This window comes from Leopardus geoffroyi, assembly GCF_018350155.1.
Source record: "Leopardus geoffroyi isolate Oge1 chromosome D3 unlocalized genomic scaffold, O.geoffroyi_Oge1_pat1.0 chrD3_random_Un_scaffold_64, whole genome shotgun sequence".
NCBI lineage: Eukaryota > Metazoa > Chordata > Mammalia > Carnivora > Felidae > Leopardus > Leopardus geoffroyi.
In genome coordinates, this window is record NW_025543567.1 from 41,600 (window position 1) to 63,194 (window position 21,595).

Genomic DNA, 21,595 nt, shown 5'->3' on the forward strand with positions numbered 1-21,595 from the left:
TTCTCCATTCCATTCCGTTCATCTAATACCACCCTGTAATGAGAAATCTTTAGCTGATACCACACTGTCTTGATGACTGGAGCCCATGTGTTAATTTTAAGCGTTTAGTTAATGTTATGGGACACCTGGGTGGCTCAGTCAGTTGAGGGTCTGACTTTGGCCGGAGTCATGATCTCGCAGTTCGTGGGTTTGAGCCCCGCTTTGAGCCCCGCGTTGGGCTCTTTGCTGACAGCTCAGAGCCTAGAGCCTGCTTCCGATTCTGTCTCCCTCTCTCTGACCCTCCCCTACTTGTGCTCTCTCTCTCAAAAATAAATACACATTAAACAAGTAAATATAAACAAACAAATGTTTAGTTAGTGTTTTAATAGTCCCATTTTAAAAAGTAGAAGGAAACAGATGCTTGAATTGTTCTTAAACATCATTCCCAGTTCACAAGAAGTTGCAAAAACTGTAATAAAGAGGTCCTGTTGTACCCATTGCTCAGTTTTCCGCAATGGAAACACCTCCTAGAGCAGTAGCACATTATCAAAACCAGGACGTTAGCATCAGCACAATATCACTAGCTACACCACAGACCTCTTTAGGATTTTAGTCACTTCTGCATTGGCTCGTGTGCATGCATACACGTGTGTGTGTGGGGGTGTGGGTGTGTGTGGATGTGGGTGTGTGTGTGCGTGTGGGTCCACATCACTTCCTTAAGATGAAATTAATTTTAATGATATATTTTATTTAACCCAACATATCCAGTACGTTACCATTTCATTGTGTAATCAATATAAAAAGTATTGCGACATTCTCCTTCTTTTATTCATACTCCGTTTTCAATACCTGGTGGCATTTTACATTCTTATCCATTTCCCACCTGTGCTATTATTTACTAAATATTTGTCAGTAAATTGACTCACTGCAAAATGTATGTAACTTACTTAAAAAGGTATTTCATATCCCTGCCATTAATGGAAGACTGACATGATTTGGCATAACAGAAGGAAAGCTATAAAAATAAATAGAATACGACCAAATGATATAACTCAGTTCCATGTAGATACTGTAGCCTGCCTGAGGCCTGCTCTCTTTGTTAAAAGAGGGGATTATGAAGTGTTATTGGAGGTGTTCAAGGCACGGTAGCACCAGACTGGCCTTCCTCGTAATCCGAAAAGTAGAAGGGGAACTGAAAATGGAAATCACACTGTGATTCCAGATGATAAGACCCTGTGCCAGTGAACTGTCTAAAATCATCTCAGGACCAGCACGAGGCCCTCCCATGCTTCACCCCCTGTCTCGTGGGCTCCTGGCAAACAGGAACAGAGTTCCGGGGTGCCAGGTCCTGTGCTTGGGACCGGGGACCCAGAGGTGCATTAGATGAGTTCCTTGCCAGTGTAGTGGGGGTTTGTGCAGAGTCAGATGTAGGCAAACCCCAGGGTTGTAAGAGCACACCAGGGCCACCTATGCCATGCAGAAGGCTACCTGCTTGCTTTCCAGGCAAGGGCGGTGAGGAAGGGCCTCTCAGAAGAGGGGCCAGCAAGAGCAAAGCCCTAGAGGTAGAGGAGACGTGTGTGATGCAGTGTGTGTGTGTGTGTGTGTGTGTGTGTGTGTGTGTGTGTGTGTCTGTGAGGGTTTGTGGGGAGAAGGGTGGCAAGTGCATGGTGGACTTGGTGGCTGGAACAGGATAGTGAGGTGGGGGCAACAGTGAGAGGTGGGGCCGGGGAGGAAACAAAGAGGAGTCTGCTGAGGGGTAAATGCAAAGGAGGGGCCAGGCTGGGACAAACAGGCACCTGGAAGGAGCCCACTGGGGTCCTCCTGGTTCAGGGTCATGGGAACCTCGCCTAGGAAGGCAGTGGAAATAGGAAGGTATGCTTGGATGAGTCTTCTGGAGGTAGGTCAGTGGGAGGAAGGGCAGGAATTTGGGCAGGGTGGACCCCGAGCCTCTCTCCGGAAGCCCTGGAAAGCTTAAGGATTCCCTGTCCCCCCAGCCAGGAGGCAGGCTCCCTGCCCTCTCTCTTCCCCTTCCTGCCTCTCCACACCCTTACTCAGATCAGCTTGTCCACGTCCATTTGTGCCCAGAGTTCTGGTGGTTTCAGAACCTCAGTTACCCGGGCTGTGTAACAGAAACAACGCAAGTTGCCCTTCTGTCTGCTGAAATCCCACAAGGAAAATGCTTGGAACCTGTAGCCCTTTTCTAAGGCCATTGCTGGAGTCAAGGGAGAGGTCAGTTCTCTTCATCTTTGTATCCTCTGCACCTGGCCCTGTGTTGGGCACATGGGAGGCACTCAGTAAATGTGTTGGGTGTGTGGATAGATGGATGGCGTGAGGCGTCTTGCTCATCTTGTATCCCATATGTCTGGCTTGGTACCCAGCACAGAGTAGGTGCTTCCCAAATTGAAAGGATAAGTGAATGAATGAATGAATGAAGAAGATGGGAAGGAAGAATAATAAGAAAGAAACAGTCTTCTCACTTCAGCTGTCTCCAGGGTTTAGTACACTGCTTGGCAGAGGAGAAGCTCAGCAAGTATTTGAATGTGTATAGGAAGAGAGGGAGTAAAGAAGGAAGGAAGGTAGGCAGGCAGGAGGAAGGGAAGGAAGGAGAGAAGGGAGGGAGGGAGGGAGGAAGATAGGAAGGAAGGAAGGGGGAGGGAGGAAGAGGGAAGGAAGGAAGGGAGGGGAGGAAGGTAAGAAAGAAGGAAGGAGGGAGGGAGGGAGAAGAGGAAGAGAACATTGAAAGAAGTAGCTTTGTGCACGTTTGTGTATCCCCAGGGCCTAGCCAGGGCCCTGCACATGGTAGGTGTTCGGTCAATGTCTGTTGGACGTCCATGAATGATGAATGGGTGTCTCCAGTGCTCAAGGTCCCAGGTCAGAGCTGGCAGTCTCTTCTGGGTTGGGCCGGCTCTCCCCAGGGGTGACCTTGCATCTGCCCTGGCAGGTGGACGAGCAGATTCACGCGTGCTACGCACAGACCATGGCTGAATGGCTGGGCTGTGAGGCCATCGTGCGGCAGAGGGAGCGGGAATCCCACGCGGCTGCCTTGGCTAAATGCTCATCAGGGGCCAGCCTGGACAGCCACCTGCACCGGATGATGCACCGGGACTCCACCATCAGCAATGAGGTGACAGGCGGGACGCATGTGGGAGCACAGGGCGGGGGCAATAGAGGCCAGGATCTGCTCCATTTAGCTGTTGTAGGAATGGTGAAGGCTGGGTATCTGGAGCTTTGGACTGAGTCTCACCCCTAGCGTTTGGGTGGAAGGTTACTGTGGAGTTTGATAGACCTGCATTTGAGTCTAGCCTCACCATTTCCTAGCTCTGGGGCCTCAAGCAAACACCCTTATTTCTGGGCCTCAGTTTCTTCATCTATAAAAAGGGCGTGACCATTTGGATAGGGGAGGTTTGTGTGCAGCTCAAATGAGGTAGTGCATACGAAGCGCCTAGCACAGTGCTAGGCTCCCATTTTTTCAGCCAGTGCTCACTGAGTACCTGCTACGTGCCAACAACGGTCAGGAATGTCCTGGAATGCCAGGAGCACTCCAGCGACCAGGTCAGACATACCTGCCCTCTCAGAACCTCCAGTTTAGCAGCCCAAAGGAGAAGCCGAGAAGAAAATTAATTCTCTTCCCCAGTGCTTGTACACTCACCCATTGCCAACAATAATACTGCCTAGGGTAGCAAGCAACCACCAGAAATCGGTGACTCCTAACATTAAAGCCCTTCGTGTGTACTCCTGAGTCTGGCTCAGCTGAGCAGTTCTGCCCTGAGCGGGGCTGGCTGGGCTCACTCTTGAGCCTGCTGTCAGTGCCTGTTCTGCTAAAAGGCTCGTTCATCTTTGCTGGGCTCTCTCACATGTCTGAGGCGACCGGGCTCTGCTCCACACGTCCCATCTTCCAGCAGGCTGACCTGGGCACGGTCACATAGTGAACATAGATCATAAAGAGACGAAGTGGAAATACACAGTACTTGTTAAACCTCTGCCCTGGTAAGGTTGCTAACTAACATCCCGGTGGCCGAAGCAGGGCTCATGGCCAAGCCTAGCATCCGAGTAGGCGGGAACTAGAAGCTATAGGGCAAAAGCATGTATACAGAGAGGGGAATAAAAAAACAAAAACAAAAAAATCAGGCCATTAGTACCACGAGCTCTGAGTTGATCTTAAATATTTGTCCAGAGGTCTAGAGGACAGGGCAGTTAAAGGTGGGTTTTTCTGATTGCAAGAGTAGGGGGGAGGGGGTCCAGTGGCTGCTGTGGCCCCTGAGGAGATGCCAGGGAGCAGAGGGCACCCCCCTCCCTATTCTTGTGGTACAGATAGGAAGCTGAGGCCCTGACAGGGGACTTGCCCAAGTCAGGAACAGAGGTGAGGCCACACTTACAGAATCCCTGCCTGAGCTGAGTGTAGGCCCCCCAGAGCCGGGATGCAACCTCACGCACACCTTCAATCTCTCTGTCTCTGTCTCTCTTGGCCCCTTTTTCTATCAGTCCTCCCAGAGCTGCAGTTCAGGCCGCCAGCACGTCCGCCTGCAGAGTGACTCCAGCAGCAGCACACAGGTGACCCTCGGGGAGGTGCCCCCCTCCCCCATCCCCCTCCTTCAACTTGGAGTAAAGGGATTGGATGTCCATCATCTACAGGTCACTTGTTTTATGCTAGCATTAAAAATGGAGTTTTGGGGGCTCAGTCGGTTGATCGTCCGACTTCGGCCTCAGGTCACGATCTCGCCGTCTGTGAGTTTGAGCCCCGCGTCACGCTCTGTGCTGACAGCTCAGAGCCTGGAGCCTGCTTCAGATTCTGCGTCTCCCTCTGTCTGTCCCTCCCCTCCTCGCACGCACTCTCTCTCTCTCTCTCAAAAATAAATAAGCATTAAAAAAATAAAAATTTTTAAATTAAAAAAAAGGAGTTTTTAGTTACACAGGTAATATGTGACTCTCTTCCTCCTGTAAAAAATTAAAATATTGCAGAGAGAGCTAAATTTGGCTTTGACCCTTCCTAACCCCCACTTGCCCTCCCTAGAAATGCCATCATTTCGCTGTGTATCCTTCCAGACCGTCTGTTTGCCTTTACATGCACACAAGTATGTACACGGTATGAAGACAATACATGGCACTGTTTGGTAATTTTTGGAAAATCCTGCATAAATTCTATTATACATGTTGTTGCACAGCTTTCCATTTCATTCCATGAAATGTTAACTCATCCCACTCAATATTAAATAAAAAGCAAAGCACAAAAAACATGCACACTGTGACACCTTTGGCATTAAAACAGGAAATGTTAATATATCTGTTTTCAAAAACAACGGATGAAAAAGCCAGAAATGAATCAGAATTATTACCTACAGGAGGCAGGGGAGGACGCAGGGAAAGAAGCCACATTTCCCTGAATATCCCTTGTTTCCTAGTTCCGACTTTGGAGTTAGGCAAATTTTGTATTGACATAATTTAAAACATTTGAACCAAGAAAAAAAAATTTTAAACCAGAAACACATGAAATTAACAGATCATATTGGTGACATAAACACAGAGAAGAAATGTTTCATGTGACCTTGGAACATGGTCTTATACTATCTATCCTTGATGGGATATGGCCTGAGGACATAAAGAACCACAAATAAATCCTTGCCCTTGTCCCAGAGACTTTTCCATAGTGTCTCATCTACGTCTAACTACTTTGGAAAATTGATCTGTAATAATCAACCACATGGATATAATATGCTGTTTTTAGCCTGTTTCCTATGTTGTAAATTCATTTCTTTAAAAAGTTACATGCAAAAAATTTTTTGTGATGAAAGGTACACTTCCTGCTACTTCGGTTCCCTAATACTCCTCAATTTCAGGGCTTTCTTCTTTCCGGGGTATTCTAGGCATTTCCATGCAGTAGGTCACTCTTATATTTCCCACGGCGGGAGCACACATTACACCTGGTCCGTCCCACTCCTTTCCCCGACTGCATAGTATTCCACGTGCATGTTCCATATTTGAACCGGCCCCCTGCTGATGGATGTTTAGATTGGTGCTGGAAGCAGTGGGCATCCTAATCTCTCCGTGTGTGCATACCTCATCTTCAGGTGTTTGAGTCTGTGGACGAAGTGGAGCAGGTGGAGGCAGAAGGCAGGTTGGAGGAGAGACAGCCCAAGATCCCCAACGGGAACCTGGTGAATGGCACCTGTTCCCCGGACTCCGGCCATCCGTCATCCCACAACTTCTCCTCGGGCCTCTCGGAGCCCTCGGAACCCAGCCTGAGCACGGAGGACGGTGTCATGGACGCCCAGCGGAATGCCCCTCTGGTGCTTCGACCTGGGGACAGCAGCGTGGATGACGGGCAGAGCAGTGAGGCCACCACCTCCCGGGATGAGGCCCCCCGCGAGGACCTGGCCGTGCAGGACAGCCTGGAGAGCGACCTCCTCGCCAACGAGAGCATGGACGAGTTCATGTCCCTCACTGGCAGCATGGACGTGGCCCTGCCCGGAAAGGAGGGGGCCGCGATGGAGGGCTGGGGAGACAGTGAGGTGGGGAAGCACAGCCGTGTGGACAGTGAGGACAACCTCTCAGAGGAGCCCGAGATGGAAAGTCTCTTCCCCGCCCTGGCCTCTCTGGCCGTGGCCACTTCTGCCAACAACGAGGCGTCCCCCGTGTCTTCCAGTGGCGTCACTTACTCTGTAAGTCACCAGGATCCTCCTGCACTTGATTTTCGTACCTAACAGCCGTGGGACGGTGGGTGTGTCCCACGAGCCTCGTTTCCCAGAATGACCTCTGATCTGTTACATTTTCCCCATCACAGAGGCTGCACTGGAGAAGCCCTTCTGGGCAGACAGTATAGTATTTAAAGAACACAGGCTTTGCAGTCAAATCATCCCAGGTTCAGTCCCAGCTGAGGCACCTCACTTTTTCTTTCTGAGTCTCAGTCTTCTATCAGTCGAGTACCTTCCTGCCTGAGCTGTTCTCAGAAGTAGGGAGTCCAGTCCTCTGTGCCTGATGTGCGGTGAGCTTTCCATCAATAGCAGCCTCGATGATGAGCGTCTTGGGGTACACTCAGGTCCAACATCTTTTAAGTACTCCAGTTTACTTTGTTGCCAAAAAGTCCAAGCCAAAGGATGTCAACTGAATGGGAGGTTTTCTGAGCCAGGCACTGTGTATATCCATTTTCCTTTGAAGAACGTGTTATTTCTGTGTAAGATATACATGCCCATAGTGTAAAGAGTGAAACAGACCAGGCTGAATACAAAACCCAGAAGTGCCCCCCATCTGCCCCCATGTAGCCCTCCCCAGAGGCAATAGCAGTTACTCATTCTGCCCAAATTACCTGGTGTTTACCCCCGTGTGTATAAATAACATACTTGTATTGCTACTTCCTGATCTTTTTCCTTTTTCTTTAGTTCCAGACATGAACGTTTCACCCCCACAGCCTCCCCAACACAAGGGACCCCTTCCCAGCCCCATCCATCCACTACAGTTACAATAATTTTAGTTCAATGACTATCTGTTGTTCACACTAGCATAACGAAACAATGTATATACACCATGCAGTAAACTGTATTTGTTTTTTCTTTCCTGCCAGAAAATTTTGTTTTCCCTGGATGTGTTTTCATTTCCTCATCTCTGTTTTCTTGTCCTGCGTTTGCTACATATGAATCATTAATTCGCTCCCCCCAACCCCCCAAACTCTGCCAGTTTTCTAAATCTCTTCTAGAACATTCAGAAACCTCAAGGTTTTCTGTTCATTTTGTATGCCTCAAGAATGCTCTCTGAGAGCCTCAGACCTTCCCCAGTCTTCTGCTCCTGGTGAATAGCTCTCGTCTTAGATTTTTTTTTTTCTCCACCTTCATCTAGAAGTTACTTTTGCTCTTAAGTTATCCACCTGCATAAGATATAAACCTGGTGTGAGGCTGTTAATTATCCAGGGAGGTATATTTTATACTTCATTTGACACCTGTGTTCAAGATAGGTAGTTGTCTTTAAGGCCCTAGGTGTAAGTAGCTTTTTCTACCATTCCCTTACTGGGGATTTGGCTCTTGGGGATCCTGCCTTAATGCGTGAAAATCTCTTATTAGATTCCTTACCTTCAGAGAGAAGGATCCCCAAACCATTAAATCCAAGCTTCAGGTTTCCCAGTCTGGAAGCTTTCCTCAAGGCAAAAGCCAGATTTGGTATTTCTTGCCTTTGTGGTGAATTTTTGGCCTTTAATCGTTCCTCATTTTTCTTGCCATATCACTGAACCTTTTCCTCAGATGGGGGTCAAGGCAGCAAGCCCGGCATATGCCAGAACTGGACTCCTGTCCGCTTTCTCCGTCTTCCTGTCCAGTGACCCGCGGGGGCGGTGGGTGCATCTCCAGCTAGTTCCAACCGTCCTGCACAGTGAGGAGAATTCGTCTTTGCAGCTTAGAGAATTGTTTTGTTTCATAAAAGGGAAAGAAAGAAAAAGGGACTGTCATCGTACAAAGTGAAAAGAGGCTTTCTCGGAAAACCACAAAAATGAAATCAAACGCCCACCTGGTCCGGGGAGAGGATGTTCTTTTCAGTGGCAGCAGGAGGGGGGTAGGAGGAGGGAGACCGTCTGGAACGCGACCTCTCTGTGAGGAGCTGGCGTGTAATTGTTCTCTCCGTCCCCTCCTGGGGGCCTGCAGCCGGAGCTCCTGGACCTGTACACCGTCAACCTGCACCGCATCGAGAAGGACGTGCAGCGCTGTGACCGCAACTACTGGTACTTCACGCCCGCCAACCTGGAAAAGCTGCGGAACGTCATGTGCAGGTGGCTGGGGGCAGGGAGGGGCGGTGAGGTGGGGGGTGGGCTGCAGGGGAGCGGGAGGGGGTGGTAGAGGCGGGGGCTACAGAGAGCCCAGCCAGACCGCAGCCTCTGCCGTTGGCACCTTGCCCACCTGGCGATAAGGTGACCGTCCCAGTAATGATAATAATAGAGAGCATTCGTTAAGCACTTACTGTATCCCAGGCACCACCCCGAGCCCTTTACTAACGTCATTTCACTTAGTCCTCACAACAAGCCTATGGGGCAAATATTATCCCATTTAACAGGTGAGGAAATGGAGGCCGAGGGGTACCATACTGCTCGGAGTCCCCCAGCTGGGCAGTGGCTGGACGGGAACTCTTGCCCACATCTCTCGGGCTCTAAAAACATCTGTGCTTTTTTTTCTTTTTCTTTCAGCCAAGATCTGGAGCTTCTTATTCTCATTACATACTAAATATGTTATTTCTTAAAATATGAAAGTAACTCAGGCATATTACATACCTAGATCAACCAAGGAAACCAGAAGTTCATAAGGTATAAAGAGAGACTGCTTTCCCTGTCCAGTTATCAATGCCCCTCGCCTAAAAGAAACTACTGCTAAGGATTTAGGGAATGTCTTCCCAAGCTGCATATAGATGGAAAATAACATCATAGGTAGTATATTATATAACATGAGTGCATATGTGTTTCAGTGTCTTCTTAATTTTACTTATGTAGGATTAATATTATATTTTTCTACCACTTGCTTCTTACACTTAATGCATCCTGGGGGGCTCGGTCAGTTGAGCATCCGACTGTGCTTTCGTCCCAGGTCATGATTCCAGGGTTGTGGGATCGAGCCCCACATCAAGCTCTTCACTAAGCATGGAGCCTGCTTAAGATTCTCTCTCTCTCTCTCTCTCTCTCTCTCTCTCTCTCTCTCTCAAGTAAAATGAAAAAAAAATGCATCCTGGATGTCTTTCCATACTACTCTAACTCAGGGGTTCAGAAACTACTAGTACGGGGGCCCCTGGGGGGCTCAGTCGGTTAAGTGTCCAACTTTGGCTCAGGTCATGATCTTACATTTTGTGGGTTTGAGCCCCATGTCGGACTCTGTGCTGTCAGCACAGAGCCTGCTTCATGCTTCAGATCCTCTGTTCCCCCCTCTCTCTGCCCCTCCCCTCTGGCTCTCTGGCTCTCGCTCACTCTTCTCCCTCTCTCTCTTTCTCTCTCTCTCTCTCTCTCTCTGTCAAAAATAAATAAACATTAAAAAAAAAGACCTGCTAGCACAGCCCACAGGCCAAATCCAGCCCCACCACCTGTTTTGGCAAATACAGTTTTCTTAGAACTCAGCCATGCCTGTTTGTTTGCATAGTATCTATGATTGCTTCTGCAGAGTTGAGTAGTTGAGACAGAACCTAGGCCTGCAAAGACGAAGCTAATTATCATCTGGACCTCCCAGGAAAGGTTTGCCAACCCCTGCTCTAACTCATTTTTATTAATAAGTACTACCTCCTAACTATTCTGTCTTATAGTCTCCCAAGCAATCAATCACTGCCTCTCAAGATTGAGTTGAGGAGACACAAATATAGTTTCAGTGTATGTGCTGCCGAAGCGAGCACAAGACACAAATATAATTAACTCTAATATATGTTACATTAAAATGAGAAGGTGCTGGGGGAGAAGGAAGGATAGACCGACTTTTGCTGGGTTATGGCCTTGGGAGAAAGTGTGGAAGCCCACACGGAGGCGGGGACGTGCAAGATGGCCCTTGGCAAAATTAGGAGAGACTGAACAAACCACCCGGCATACACGTACCCTGTGGTAAGGCCACCTGGGCTCAGATCCTGCCCTTGCCATGTATTCTTGGGTGTATGACACTACGCATGTCGCTTAGCTCTCTGCACCTCAGTCTCCTCATCTGTGAAATGGGATATGCCAGGACCTTCTGCGTGTGATTATTTTGAGAATTTCGTGGCGCAGTATATGTTTAGTGGCTGAGCATACAGTACATGCCCAGTAAACAGTAGTTACTGTTATTCGAGGGCAGATGGGAACTCCAGGCACAGAAGTGCTAGGGCCAGGCACCGGGGTGTGAGTGTGTGGCCGAAAGGAAGAAGTACTGGGAGGCGATGGTGGGGCTGTGAAGATGCGGCGAAGACAGTGAGTGCCTTACACGCCCAGGGAAGGCGTTTGCACGTTGTCTCGCAGTGGGCAGCCTGTGAGGATGTGGTGGCCTCTTGGAGCTGGGCTTTAGGAAGGCCATCCTGGTGGCTGAGAATAGGATGTTTGAAGAGAGTGGGACTGGGGAAGGGGTGGAGGCAGGAGCCGAGGGAGTGAGCGGTCCAGGTAGGAATGGGGGGCTGTGGCAGGAAGGAGGAAGAGGACGGGGGGGTTGGAGAGACAGAGGTCGTAAGTGCCATCCTCAGGCCCATCGTCTCTCTCTTGTAGCTACATCTGGCAGCACATTGAGATCGGCTATGTCCAGGGCATGTGTGACCTCCTGGCTCCACTGCTGGTCATCCTGGATGACGGTGAGTATGTCCCCCCCTGCCACCCCAAGGCCAGGGGTGCACTTTCCTTCCCACTGCAGAGGAGGGGTTTAACCTTACTTTGTGACTCCCACTGCAGAGGAGGGGTTTAACCTTACTTTGTGGCTCTGGTGAATGCATCAAGGTCCTAGGGAAATAGAAAGGCTTGTTGTTCCATGTTAGTCCACACTTATCACCAGGTGCCCGACACCCAGCCAGGCCTTTGCTAGCCACTGATTGCACAGACACGAAGGGGAGCAAAGAAAACCCCACGCCCAGATGTCTTCACTGGTGAATTCTACCAAACACTTAAAGAATTAATACCACTTCTCCACAAGCTCTTCCAAAAAAACGGAATAGGAGGGAATACTTCCCAACTCATTGTATAAGGCCAGTCCTTACATGAAGACCCATTGGTACCTTGATACTAATATCAGACAAAGATATCACAAGAAAAGAAAACTACTGAGTGATGTCCTTGATGAATATAAAGACAAAAACCCTCAACAAAACACTAGCAAACTGAATCTAGCAAGCTCTAGAAAAGACTATATACCATAACCAAATGGGATTTATCCCAGGAAAACAAGACTGGTTCAATGAATGAAAATCAATCAGTATAATTCAAATTAATAGAATAAAGGACGAAAATGACACAGTCATCTTAGTTGACAAAGAAATGGCATTTGACCAAATTCGACACCCTTTCATGTTAAAAACTCTCCACAAACTAGGAATCGAAGGAAATTTCCTGAGCACGATAAAAGGCACCCAAGGAAATCCTACAGCTTGTTCATACTCAATGGTGAAAAACTGGATGCTTTCCCCCAAGATCACGGATAAGACACAGATGTCCACTTTTGCCACAAAAGGTTCTAGACAGGACAATTAGGGAAGCAAAAGAAATAAAAGGTAGCCATACTGGAAAGGAAGTAAAACTATCTCTACTTGCAGAAGATCTGATTTTTATATACAGATAATCCTAAGGTATAAAAAATAATCTTAGAGCTAATAAACAAGTTCAGCAAGGTTGCAAGATACAAGATATGTATACAAAAGTCATTTGTACGTCCATACATTTGCATTGAACAATGCAAAAACAAAATTAGGAAGGCATTTACATTTGTAATACTATCTAAAGGAAGACCCTTAGGAATAAATTGAACAGAACAAGTGGTAGCTTTGCAGGTTCAATTCCAGACTGCTGTAATACAGCAAATATTGCGATAAAGCGAGTCAAATGAAGTTTTTGGTTTCTGAGTGCATGTACAAGTCACGAGTACACTACCCTGTAGTCCGTTAAGTATGCAATAGCATTATGCCTAGACAAATAATGTTCATGCCTTAATTTAAAAATCCTTTATTGCTAAAAAATGGTAGCCGTCATCTGAGCTTTCGGCAAGTCATAATCACTGGTTACAGATCATCATAACAAATATAATAATGAAAAAGCTTGAAACGTTGCAAGAATTATCAAAATGTGAAACAGAGACCCAAAGTGAGCAAATACTGTTTGGAAAATGACGCCGGTGGACTTTCTCAATGCAGGGTTGCCACAAACCGTCAATTTGTAAAAAATGCAGTATCTGGAAGTGCAATAAAATGAGGTATGCCTGTATACCAAAACTGTAGAACATTGTTTAAAAAAAAAATGAGGATCTAAATAAATGGAAAGACACCTCATGTTGGTGAGTCGGGAGACTTAGTACTGTTAAGATGGCAGAGTACTTTCCAAATTGATCTGGATTTGGTGTGATCCCTATCAGCATCCCAGTTGCAGTTTTTGCACAAATGGGCAAGCTGACCCTAAAACTCATTTGAAAATGCAAGGGACCAGGAGTAGCAAAACCAGTTTTGAAAAAGGAGAAGATATTAGGGGACACACAGTTCCCAATTTCAAAACTATTACAAAGTTACAGTAGTAAAGAGAGTGTGGTAGTCTCACAGGGATAGACATGTAGATCAGTGGAATAGAATTGGCAGTCCAGAAATAAGCATTTCTGGAGTGCCTGGGTGGCTCAGTCGGTTGAGCACCGACTTTGGCTTAGGTCATGATCTCATGGCTCGTGAGTTCAAGACCCTTGTCGGGCTCTGTGCTGACAGCTCCAGTAGAGAAGCATCCCTTAGAATATGTGACAACCACTCTTACAACTGCCAAGGTCATCACAAACAAGGAAAGCCTGAGAAACTTCTATACCCAAAAGGAGCTCCAGGAGAGATAACACCTGTGTGTAATGTGTTATCCTGGTTGGGTTCTTGGAACAGAAAATAAACAAAATTATGGAGTTTAGTTAATAATGTATCATGAACGGGTTGTTAATTGTAGCAAATGTAGTATACAAAAACTGTCCCTACTCCTTTCTCAACTTTTCTAGAAGTCTAAAACTGTTCTAAAAAAATGAAGTCTTTTTATTTAAAAAAATTTTTTTAATGTTTATTTATTTTTAAGAGAGAGAGCACGAGCAGGGGAGGGGAAGAGAGAGAGGGAGACACAGAATCCAAAGCAGGCTCCAGGCTCTGAGCTGTCAGCATAGAGCCCGACACAGGGCTCAAACCCATGAACCATGAGATCATGACCTGAGCCGAATTCGGACGCCTAACCAATTGAGCCACCCAGGCACCCGTGAAAAATAGAGTGTTTTTAAAAATGAATGAGGTCTTACTGTGCCTTTGGAAACCTGCCAGTCTAGTGTAACTTTCTCCAGAGTTACCAGGTATTAAGAGAAAAAAAAAAAGGTATCATTTTCAAATAAAGTTTTCTAAACGCTGGCTCATAAACAATATGAAACAGGTTTCTTTATTGCAGGACTTCTCAGAGCCTTTACTTTTCAATCTATGTAGTTGCTCTCTAGCATTTCCCAGAGTTATTGGACTCTTTGCATAATGCCTGTCAGCGCCTTTCCAGTATTGACAATTGCTGTTTTAATCCAGTGATTCCCAGACTTGAGAATTTCATGAACCGGTAGAATTTTGAAAAAGAAAAAAAAAAAAAAGTTTGGGGACCAAGAAAACATCATCAACTTTTTATTAGAGCAAATTAGGGATCTTTAATTATTTTCTTTTATTTTTTTATACATTAAATGTTCATTGAGCTTAAAATCCATAAAACCCCCAAACTAAATAATGTAAATGTCCAACAAGAAAAGAATAGATAAATTGTGCTCTAGTCATACAATGGAATACCAGTCAGCAATACACATGCATGAACTAATACACTAAAGCATCTAAAAGTATATATACTGGGGCGCCTGGGTGGCTCAGTCAGTTGAGCGTCTGACTTCGGCTCAGGTCGAGATCTCGCGGTCTGTGAGTTCGAGCCCCGCGTCGGGCTCTGTGCTGACAGCTCAGAGCCTGGAGCCTGCTTCGGATTCTGTGTCTCCCTCTCTCTCTGCCCCTCCTCTGCTCATGCTCTCTCTCTCTCTCTCTCGCTCTCTGTTAAAAATAAATAAACATTAAAAAAAATTTTTTTAAGTATATATACTGAGTGGAAGACGCTACAGATAAGAAATACATACTTGATTATTCCCTTCATAAAGTTCTAGAAGAAGGAATAGGATGCTGACATACAGAGTTGAAGGAAAGGGATCGCAGATGGTACCAATTGGCAACTAGGGATCTTTTAGAAAAAGAGCATCTGGTATCACCATTATTTCCTAAAAGAAAGGCTATTTCAACCCCTCCAAGGAGGGAAGTATGTATTTAGATTGCAGAACATCCCCTGAAGTGCAATACGCTAACACTCCATCGTCTCTGTTTGTCCTTCGGCTGTGGGTTTCAAGAACCAGCTTGGAGCCTTCGACCTTGGGATCACCTTGGGAGCTTGGGGTTCCTTGGGCAGTGGCAGCATTGGCCGTTTCTGCTGTGCTCTTTCCCCAGAGGCCCTGGCCTTCAGCTGCTTCACGGAGCTCATGAAGAGGATGAACCAGAACTTTCCCCATGGGGGCGCCATGGACACGCACTTTGCCAACATGAGGTCGCTGATCCAGGTTTGACCCAGTCCCGTTCAACAGTATAACTTATTCCAGCTCAGCCTGATGGACCCCAAATCAACTTCAGAGCCACACTTCGTGTAATGCAGCACAAGCCAGTTCATTCCATTTTGTTCATCCCATCGTTCATTCATGGACATTTGGGTGGTTTCCACTTTTTGGCTCTCGTGGATTGTGCTGCTGGGAAGATTTGCTCACAGGTTTTTATGTGGACAGATGTTTTCATTTCTCTTGGTGATACACTCAGGAGTGAGGTGACAGCTGCACCGTGTTACGTTCCCACCGGCCACGTGCCGGAGTCCCAGCTTCTCTCCTTCCTCACTGACACTTGGTTGTCCATCATTTTGGTTCTTGCCATCCTAGCGCGTGTGCAGTGGTGTCTCATTACGGTTTAGATTCGCGTTTTCCTGACTCATCCCACTGAGCATCTGTCATGTGCTTTGTGGATCTTTACTTGCAGGTCTTTAGAGAAGTCACTGGGGTTGACTTGAGCTGGGTTGATTTTCACTTCAAATCTTTTGCCCGTTTTTTAGCTCCACCTGGTTGTAGGGGCTGTAGTGGGGTCCGGTATGAGGATGTGCCCTCATTCTGTCCCCTCTGGTCCAGCCTCTTGCCGGGAGGCTGATGCCAACCTTTTCTCCCGCTGGCAGATTCTGGACTCCGAGCTCTTTGAGTTGATGCATCAGAACGGGGACTACACTCACTTCTACTTCTGCTACCGCTGGTTCCTGCTGGATTTCAAGCGAGGTATGGACTTCAAACTGGGGTCTTGTTCCCAGAGTCTTGGCAGCAGACCCTCAGGGAACAGGTACCGAGGAGGCGAGGGCGGGGGTGTTGCAGCAGAGCCAGAGGAAGAGTGTAACACCCAATTATCGCACTGTGACTGTTGGCTCGCCTGCCTTATTTCTCAGTGACACCACGCAGTAGGTGTTGTTACTGGAGCAGGATTCTCGCACAGAGAGTCGTGACACCCAGGCTTTTCTTTCCAGGAAGCAGCTTTATTCCCGCCGGCACCGCTCAGTTGGGTTCGTACCCGAAGAACTGAGCCTCGAATGCCACGTGGCATAGTTTTTTTTTATATATGTTTCACCTCTGTGTCTCCCATACGTGGGAACACACAAACATGCGGTCCGATTAAGGGGTCTCATGTCACAAGGTCGTGAGGGATGTTGTCATGTACGCACATTAGCCAGGTTACCTTGAGGTTTTTTGTCCTTCCTTAGGGAGGGGACCCCGCCACATTACAGTCCCCGTTTTACAGATGGGGAAGCCAAGGCTGAAAATCGAATTCAGAGGTAGGACCGGTAGAGCCAGGATCTTAGGCCGCCTCTGTCTAGCCCCCAAGCCCAGTTAGTTCCCTTCCATTCTATTCTGCCGCCTTTCAGAGACAAGGTGCCCGAAGGTCATGCAGCATGGTGCACATGTGACTTGGAAATGACGTGGAGCACAGCACACTGCTATTGTGCAGAGTCAGAGTGATGCTCATAAGAGTATCTACCCTGCGGGAAGGCGTTTTTAACGCGCCGGGCAGTGTGTGCTGAGCCATTTGTATGTATTATCTTTGCAAGCCTCACCCCACGTACAGAGGAGGAGAGAGAGAGGCTCTTGGTAGAGGCTTGGGCTAGCCCAAGGTCACCTTGCCAGCAAGTGGTGGGGCTGGATTCAGACTGAGTTTAGTGGACATAGGAAGCCTTGCTCTCAACCATTGCTCTCTCCAGTTTCTTGACTAGCCCCAGAGGCAACAGCCAGCTCTGCATTTGTACAGGGGTAAGAGAATACCCCCCTGGGTGCTAAGGAGATACAAAGTGCAGGGAGAAAAAGGGGATGCTAGTCAAAGGGCAGGGACAGGTCGGTGTAAATCAGACCCGATTATGCCGGGTTCCTCCCCTTGCAGAAGCTGGACACTTACATCCCCCCTAGTCTGCATAACCTCCTCTACAGATAGGGAAAACGGAGGCTTCCGATGGTCAAATGACAGAGTCTGGGTCTCCTACCTCCTGACCTGAGTTCTGCCTGCTCTCTGCGGTGCTAGGACAGAAGTGAAGGAAGGACACAACTGGCCTGGGATTTTCCCAGAGGGAGGGCAGCACCGTGAGCTCTGTGGCTGACCCTCTCCCCACGCATGTGCGTACTGGTGTCTCACGCAGAACTTGTCTATGATGACGTCTTCTCTGTCTGGGAGACCATCTGGGCAGCCAAGCACGTCTCGTCCGCCCACTACGTCCTGTTCATCGCGCTGGCTCTGGTGGAGGTCTACCGTGACATCATCTTGGAGAACAATATGGATTTCACAGACATCATCAAATTCTTTAACGGTACCCACATGACTACGGTGTCATCTGAGGGGTGCAGGCTTCTGACAGGCCCCTTCCTGGGGCCTCGGAGGGGATATAGGGGGGTTCCGCCCACTTCTTATGTCTATTTCCAAATGGAGGGGTTGACATCTTGTAACACTGAGAATGCATTTTTCTCAAGAATCTAGCAGAAGGAGCATGAATGTTGAAATAAGGCCCAGGGGCAAACCCTGGCTCTCCCACCAGCCAGCTATGCCCACAGATAAGCCGTTTCCCATCTGCTTCTTCATCTGTAAAATGGAATAAGAGCGTCTGCTTCGGAGGGTTGATATGTACAAAAGCAGGCATGGGAAGGCATTTGAAATGGCATGAGAAGGGCACAGTCATTGAAATCAGACAGATAATGGATTCTGATCCCAGCCACTCGGGTGCTGTGTGACTTTGGGTCACTGACTTTATGTGTCTGGGCTTCAGATGCCTTGAGGTAGAATGCTACTAACACCTCCCTCACAGAGATGTTCGGACAATTAAATGAGACAACATGGATAAAGCCTATCACATGACACCCAGCTCATATGAGAGGCCCCATAGCTGGAAGCTATTGCTACTGTTATCACTATTTAAAATTTTTTTAAGAATAAGGGGTTCCTGGGTGGCTTAGTCAGTTACGTATTTGACTTCAGCTCAGGTCATGATCTTGGGGTCTGTGAGTTCGAGCCCCACATCAGGCTCTGTGCTGACAGCTTGGAGCCTGCTTCAGATTCTGAGTCTCCCTCTCTCTCTGCCCTTTCCCCGCTTGGTCGGTCTCTCTCTCTCTCTCTCTCTCTCTCTCAAAACCAAACATTAAAAAAATTTTTTTTTAATGTTTTCAGACAAAAAAAAATTTTTTTTAAACAGAGAGGGTGCCTGGCTGGCTCAGTCGGTAGAGCATGAGACTCTTGATCTCAGGGTCATGAGTCCCAGCCCCACATTGGACGTGGAGCCTTCTTAAAAATTAAAAAAAAATGTTTAATTTTTTAAAACCTAAAGCAAAAGAAGGAAGAAAAAAAAAGCCACCTTTGACCTTACCCCAGAAACATGATTTTTCTTTAATAAGCTTTTTATTTTGGAATAACTGTAGATTTACAGAGAAGTTGCAGATACAGTACAAAGAATTCCTGCCCTCCTTCACTCAGCCACCCCTCGGGTCTCTGCGTTGCCCGGTCCTAGAACTTTTCTCACGACTGAGAAATTAACATCGGTACATTACTATTAACGAAACTACAGACTGATTTCACCTGATGCCCTTTTTCTGCTCCAACATTTTCCAACCCAAGAAACCACATGGCATTTAGTGGGTTCAATAGAAAACCTTTTTTTCCCCTCTCATCTTTTCCAGTCATGTATTTGTTACCATCACAGAATCCAATTGAATCCCATTTTTTCCACTTAATACTTCAAATTTTTAAATTTTTTTAATGTTTACTTATTTTTGAGAGAGAGAGAGAGACAAGCTCAAGAGGGGAAGGGCCGGAGAGAGAGGGAGACAGAATCAGAAGCAGGTTCCAGGCTCCAAGCTGTCAGCACAGAGCCCAACGCGGGGCTCGAATTCACGAACCACGAGATCATGACCTGAGCAGAAGTTGGACACTTAACCGACTGAGGGGCCCCTCATTTAATACTTTAACAAGTGTCTTCCATTTAATCATTTTTTAATCATTTTTTAAGGCTGTCGAGTGTCCCTATAGCCACTGTCTGCAACATAAGGAACCGTCCCTATTGTTGGGTAGCTAGATTGTTTTCAGTTTGAGGGTGTGATTGAGAAAACAAAGTGCCCTTTATGTCTCTATAAAATTTTCACAGCACCCCAGGCCAAAAGTTCCATTTAGCAAGTAGTTAGATCCAAACCACTTGATAACTATTTATATCCCAACAACGTAGCAGCTGTTTGCAAAAATGATACCTGTTGGTCCAAAGAAAATAATATCTTTATGTCATTCTCTTTTTTGGTAAGTTTATTTACTTATTTTTGAGGGAGACAGAGACACCACGAGTGTGAGAGGGGCAGGGAGAGAGGGAGATTCCAAAGCAGGCTCCGTGCGGTCAGCACAGAGCCAGACACAGGTCTCAAACTCACGAAACTGATTTCATGACCTGAGCCGAAAGAAACCAAGAGTCAGATGCTCAACCGACTGAGCCACCCAGGCGCCTCTTTATGTCATTCTTAAATAAGCACAACAATTAATGGGATATGTGCACCTGTTCGGCATTGCACAGCTTCTCAAACACTGGAACCAGATTAGACACCCTCACCTTCACGTATTTCCTGTTTCACAGTGATTTTCTCATGGTTTTTGCTTTTTCTCAAACTTGCTTAACTGCTTACAGAAAACCTAGCGTTACAAAGATATGAAGTCATTGATAGGCATGTAGGGCAATGTGTGACCTCCCGGATGCTACCAGTTTATGTGGTGTTGAACAGATATGGAATATCATTATGTTTCCCTCACAACGTACAGAAGTGGCACCCTGGGGTACCTTGGTAGCCAGTTTGGGAACCATGGTCTTAAGGCCCTTTTTTTTTTTTTTCATCCAGTAAATGATTTTTTTTTTAAGTTTTATTTGCTTATTTTGAGAGAGAAAGAGAGAGAGAGAGAGTGTGTGTGTGTGTGTGTGTGTGTGTATGTGTGCATGCAGGGAGGGGTAGAGAGAGGAAGAGAGAGAAGCCCAAGCAGGGTCTGCACTGTGAGCACAGAGCCTGATGCAGGGCTTGAACTCATGAACTGTGAGATCATGATCTGAACCAAAACCAAGAGTTGGACGCTCAACTGACTGAGCCACCCAGGCACCCCAATCCAATAAATGATTTCTTTATGATAAACGTCTAGGTTTAGGATTATTCCGCTTTCAAGATCCGATCATTTTATGTGGCTCGCTATTTATTTATTTATTTATTTATTTATTTACATTTTTATTTAGTATTATTTACATTTTTTTTTTCAGTTTATTTATTTACATATTTAGCATTTAGTATACAATATATAATATTTAATATAGAATAAATATAGTATTGTCAAAGTCAATAGGCATTTCCACTTTTATATATATGTGTGTGTGTATATATATAATTTATTGTCAAACTGGTTTCCATAAAACACCCAGTGCTCATCACAACAGGTGCCCTCTTCAATGCCCATCACCCACCCTCCCCTCTCCCACACCCCCCATCAACCCTCAGTTTGTTCTCAGTATTTAAGTTTCTTATGGTTTGCCTCCCTCTCTCTCTGTAACTTTTTTTCCCCCTTCTCCTTCCCCCTGGTCTTCTGTTAAGTTTCTCAGGATCCGCATATAAGTGAAAACATATGGTATCTGTCTTTCTCTCTATGACTTATTTCACTCAGAATAACCCTCTCCAGTTCCATCCATGTTGCTACAAATGGCCAGATTTCATTCTTTCTCATTGCCAAGTAGTATTCCATTGTATATATAAATCCAGTCGTCAGTTGATGGACATTTAGGCTCTTCCCATAATTTGGATATTGTTGAGAGTGCTGCTATAAACATTGGGGTGCAAGTGCCCCTATGCATCAGCACTCCTGTATCCCTTGGGTAAATTCCTAGCAGTGCTATTGCTGGCTCATAGGGTAATTCTATTTTTAATTTTTTGAGGAACCTCCACACTGTTTTCCAGAGCGGCTGTACCAGTTTGCATTCCCACCAACAGTGCAAGAGGATTCCCATTTCCCCACATCCTCTCCAGCATCTGTAGTCTCTGGATGTGTTCACTTTAGCCACTCTGACTGTCGTGAGGTGGTATTTCAGTGTGGTTTGATTTGTATTTCCCTGATGAGGAGCGACGTTGAGCATCTTTTCATGTGCCTGTTAGCCATCTGGATGTCTTCTTTAGAAAAGTGTCTATTCATGTCTATGAATAGGTCTATGTGTCTGTTTTCGTGCCAATACCATACTGTCTTGATGATTACAGCTTTGTAGTAGAGGCTAAAGTCTGGGATTGTGATGCCTCCTGCTTTGGTCTGGGATTGTGATGCCTCCTGCTTTGGTCTTCTTCTTCAATATTACTTTAGGGGTGTCTGGGTGGTTCAG

General features: G+C 46.6%; 1 protein-coding gene across 11 annotated transcripts in view; it reads left to right on the forward strand.

Annotated features, from left to right (window-relative positions):
* Positions 1-21,595, forward strand: part of LOC123595702 (small G protein signaling modulator 1) — a 62,184-nt gene that overhangs the window by 37,461 nt on the left and 3,128 nt on the right. For 8 of the 11 annotated variants that reach the window (XM_045473364.1, XM_045473367.1, XM_045473365.1 and 5 more), the window contains 8 exons: positions 2,921-3,103; positions 4,462-4,530; positions 6,045-6,635; positions 8,601-8,725; positions 11,150-11,232; positions 15,106-15,215; positions 15,869-15,965; positions 17,366-17,533. In XM_045473364.1, the coding sequence (XP_045329320.1) occupies positions 2,921-3,103; positions 4,462-4,530; positions 6,045-6,635; positions 8,601-8,725; positions 11,150-11,232; positions 15,106-15,215; positions 15,869-15,965; positions 17,366-17,533 (1,426 nt within the window). Of the gene's footprint in view, positions 1-2,920; positions 3,104-4,461; positions 4,531-6,044; positions 6,636-8,600; positions 8,726-9,136; positions 9,505-10,094; positions 10,166-11,149; positions 11,233-15,105; positions 15,216-15,868; positions 15,966-17,365; positions 17,534-21,595 lie in introns of those variants that run through there. The other 3 variants (XR_006711313.1, XM_045473369.1, XM_045473371.1) reach the window with 3 other exon arrangements.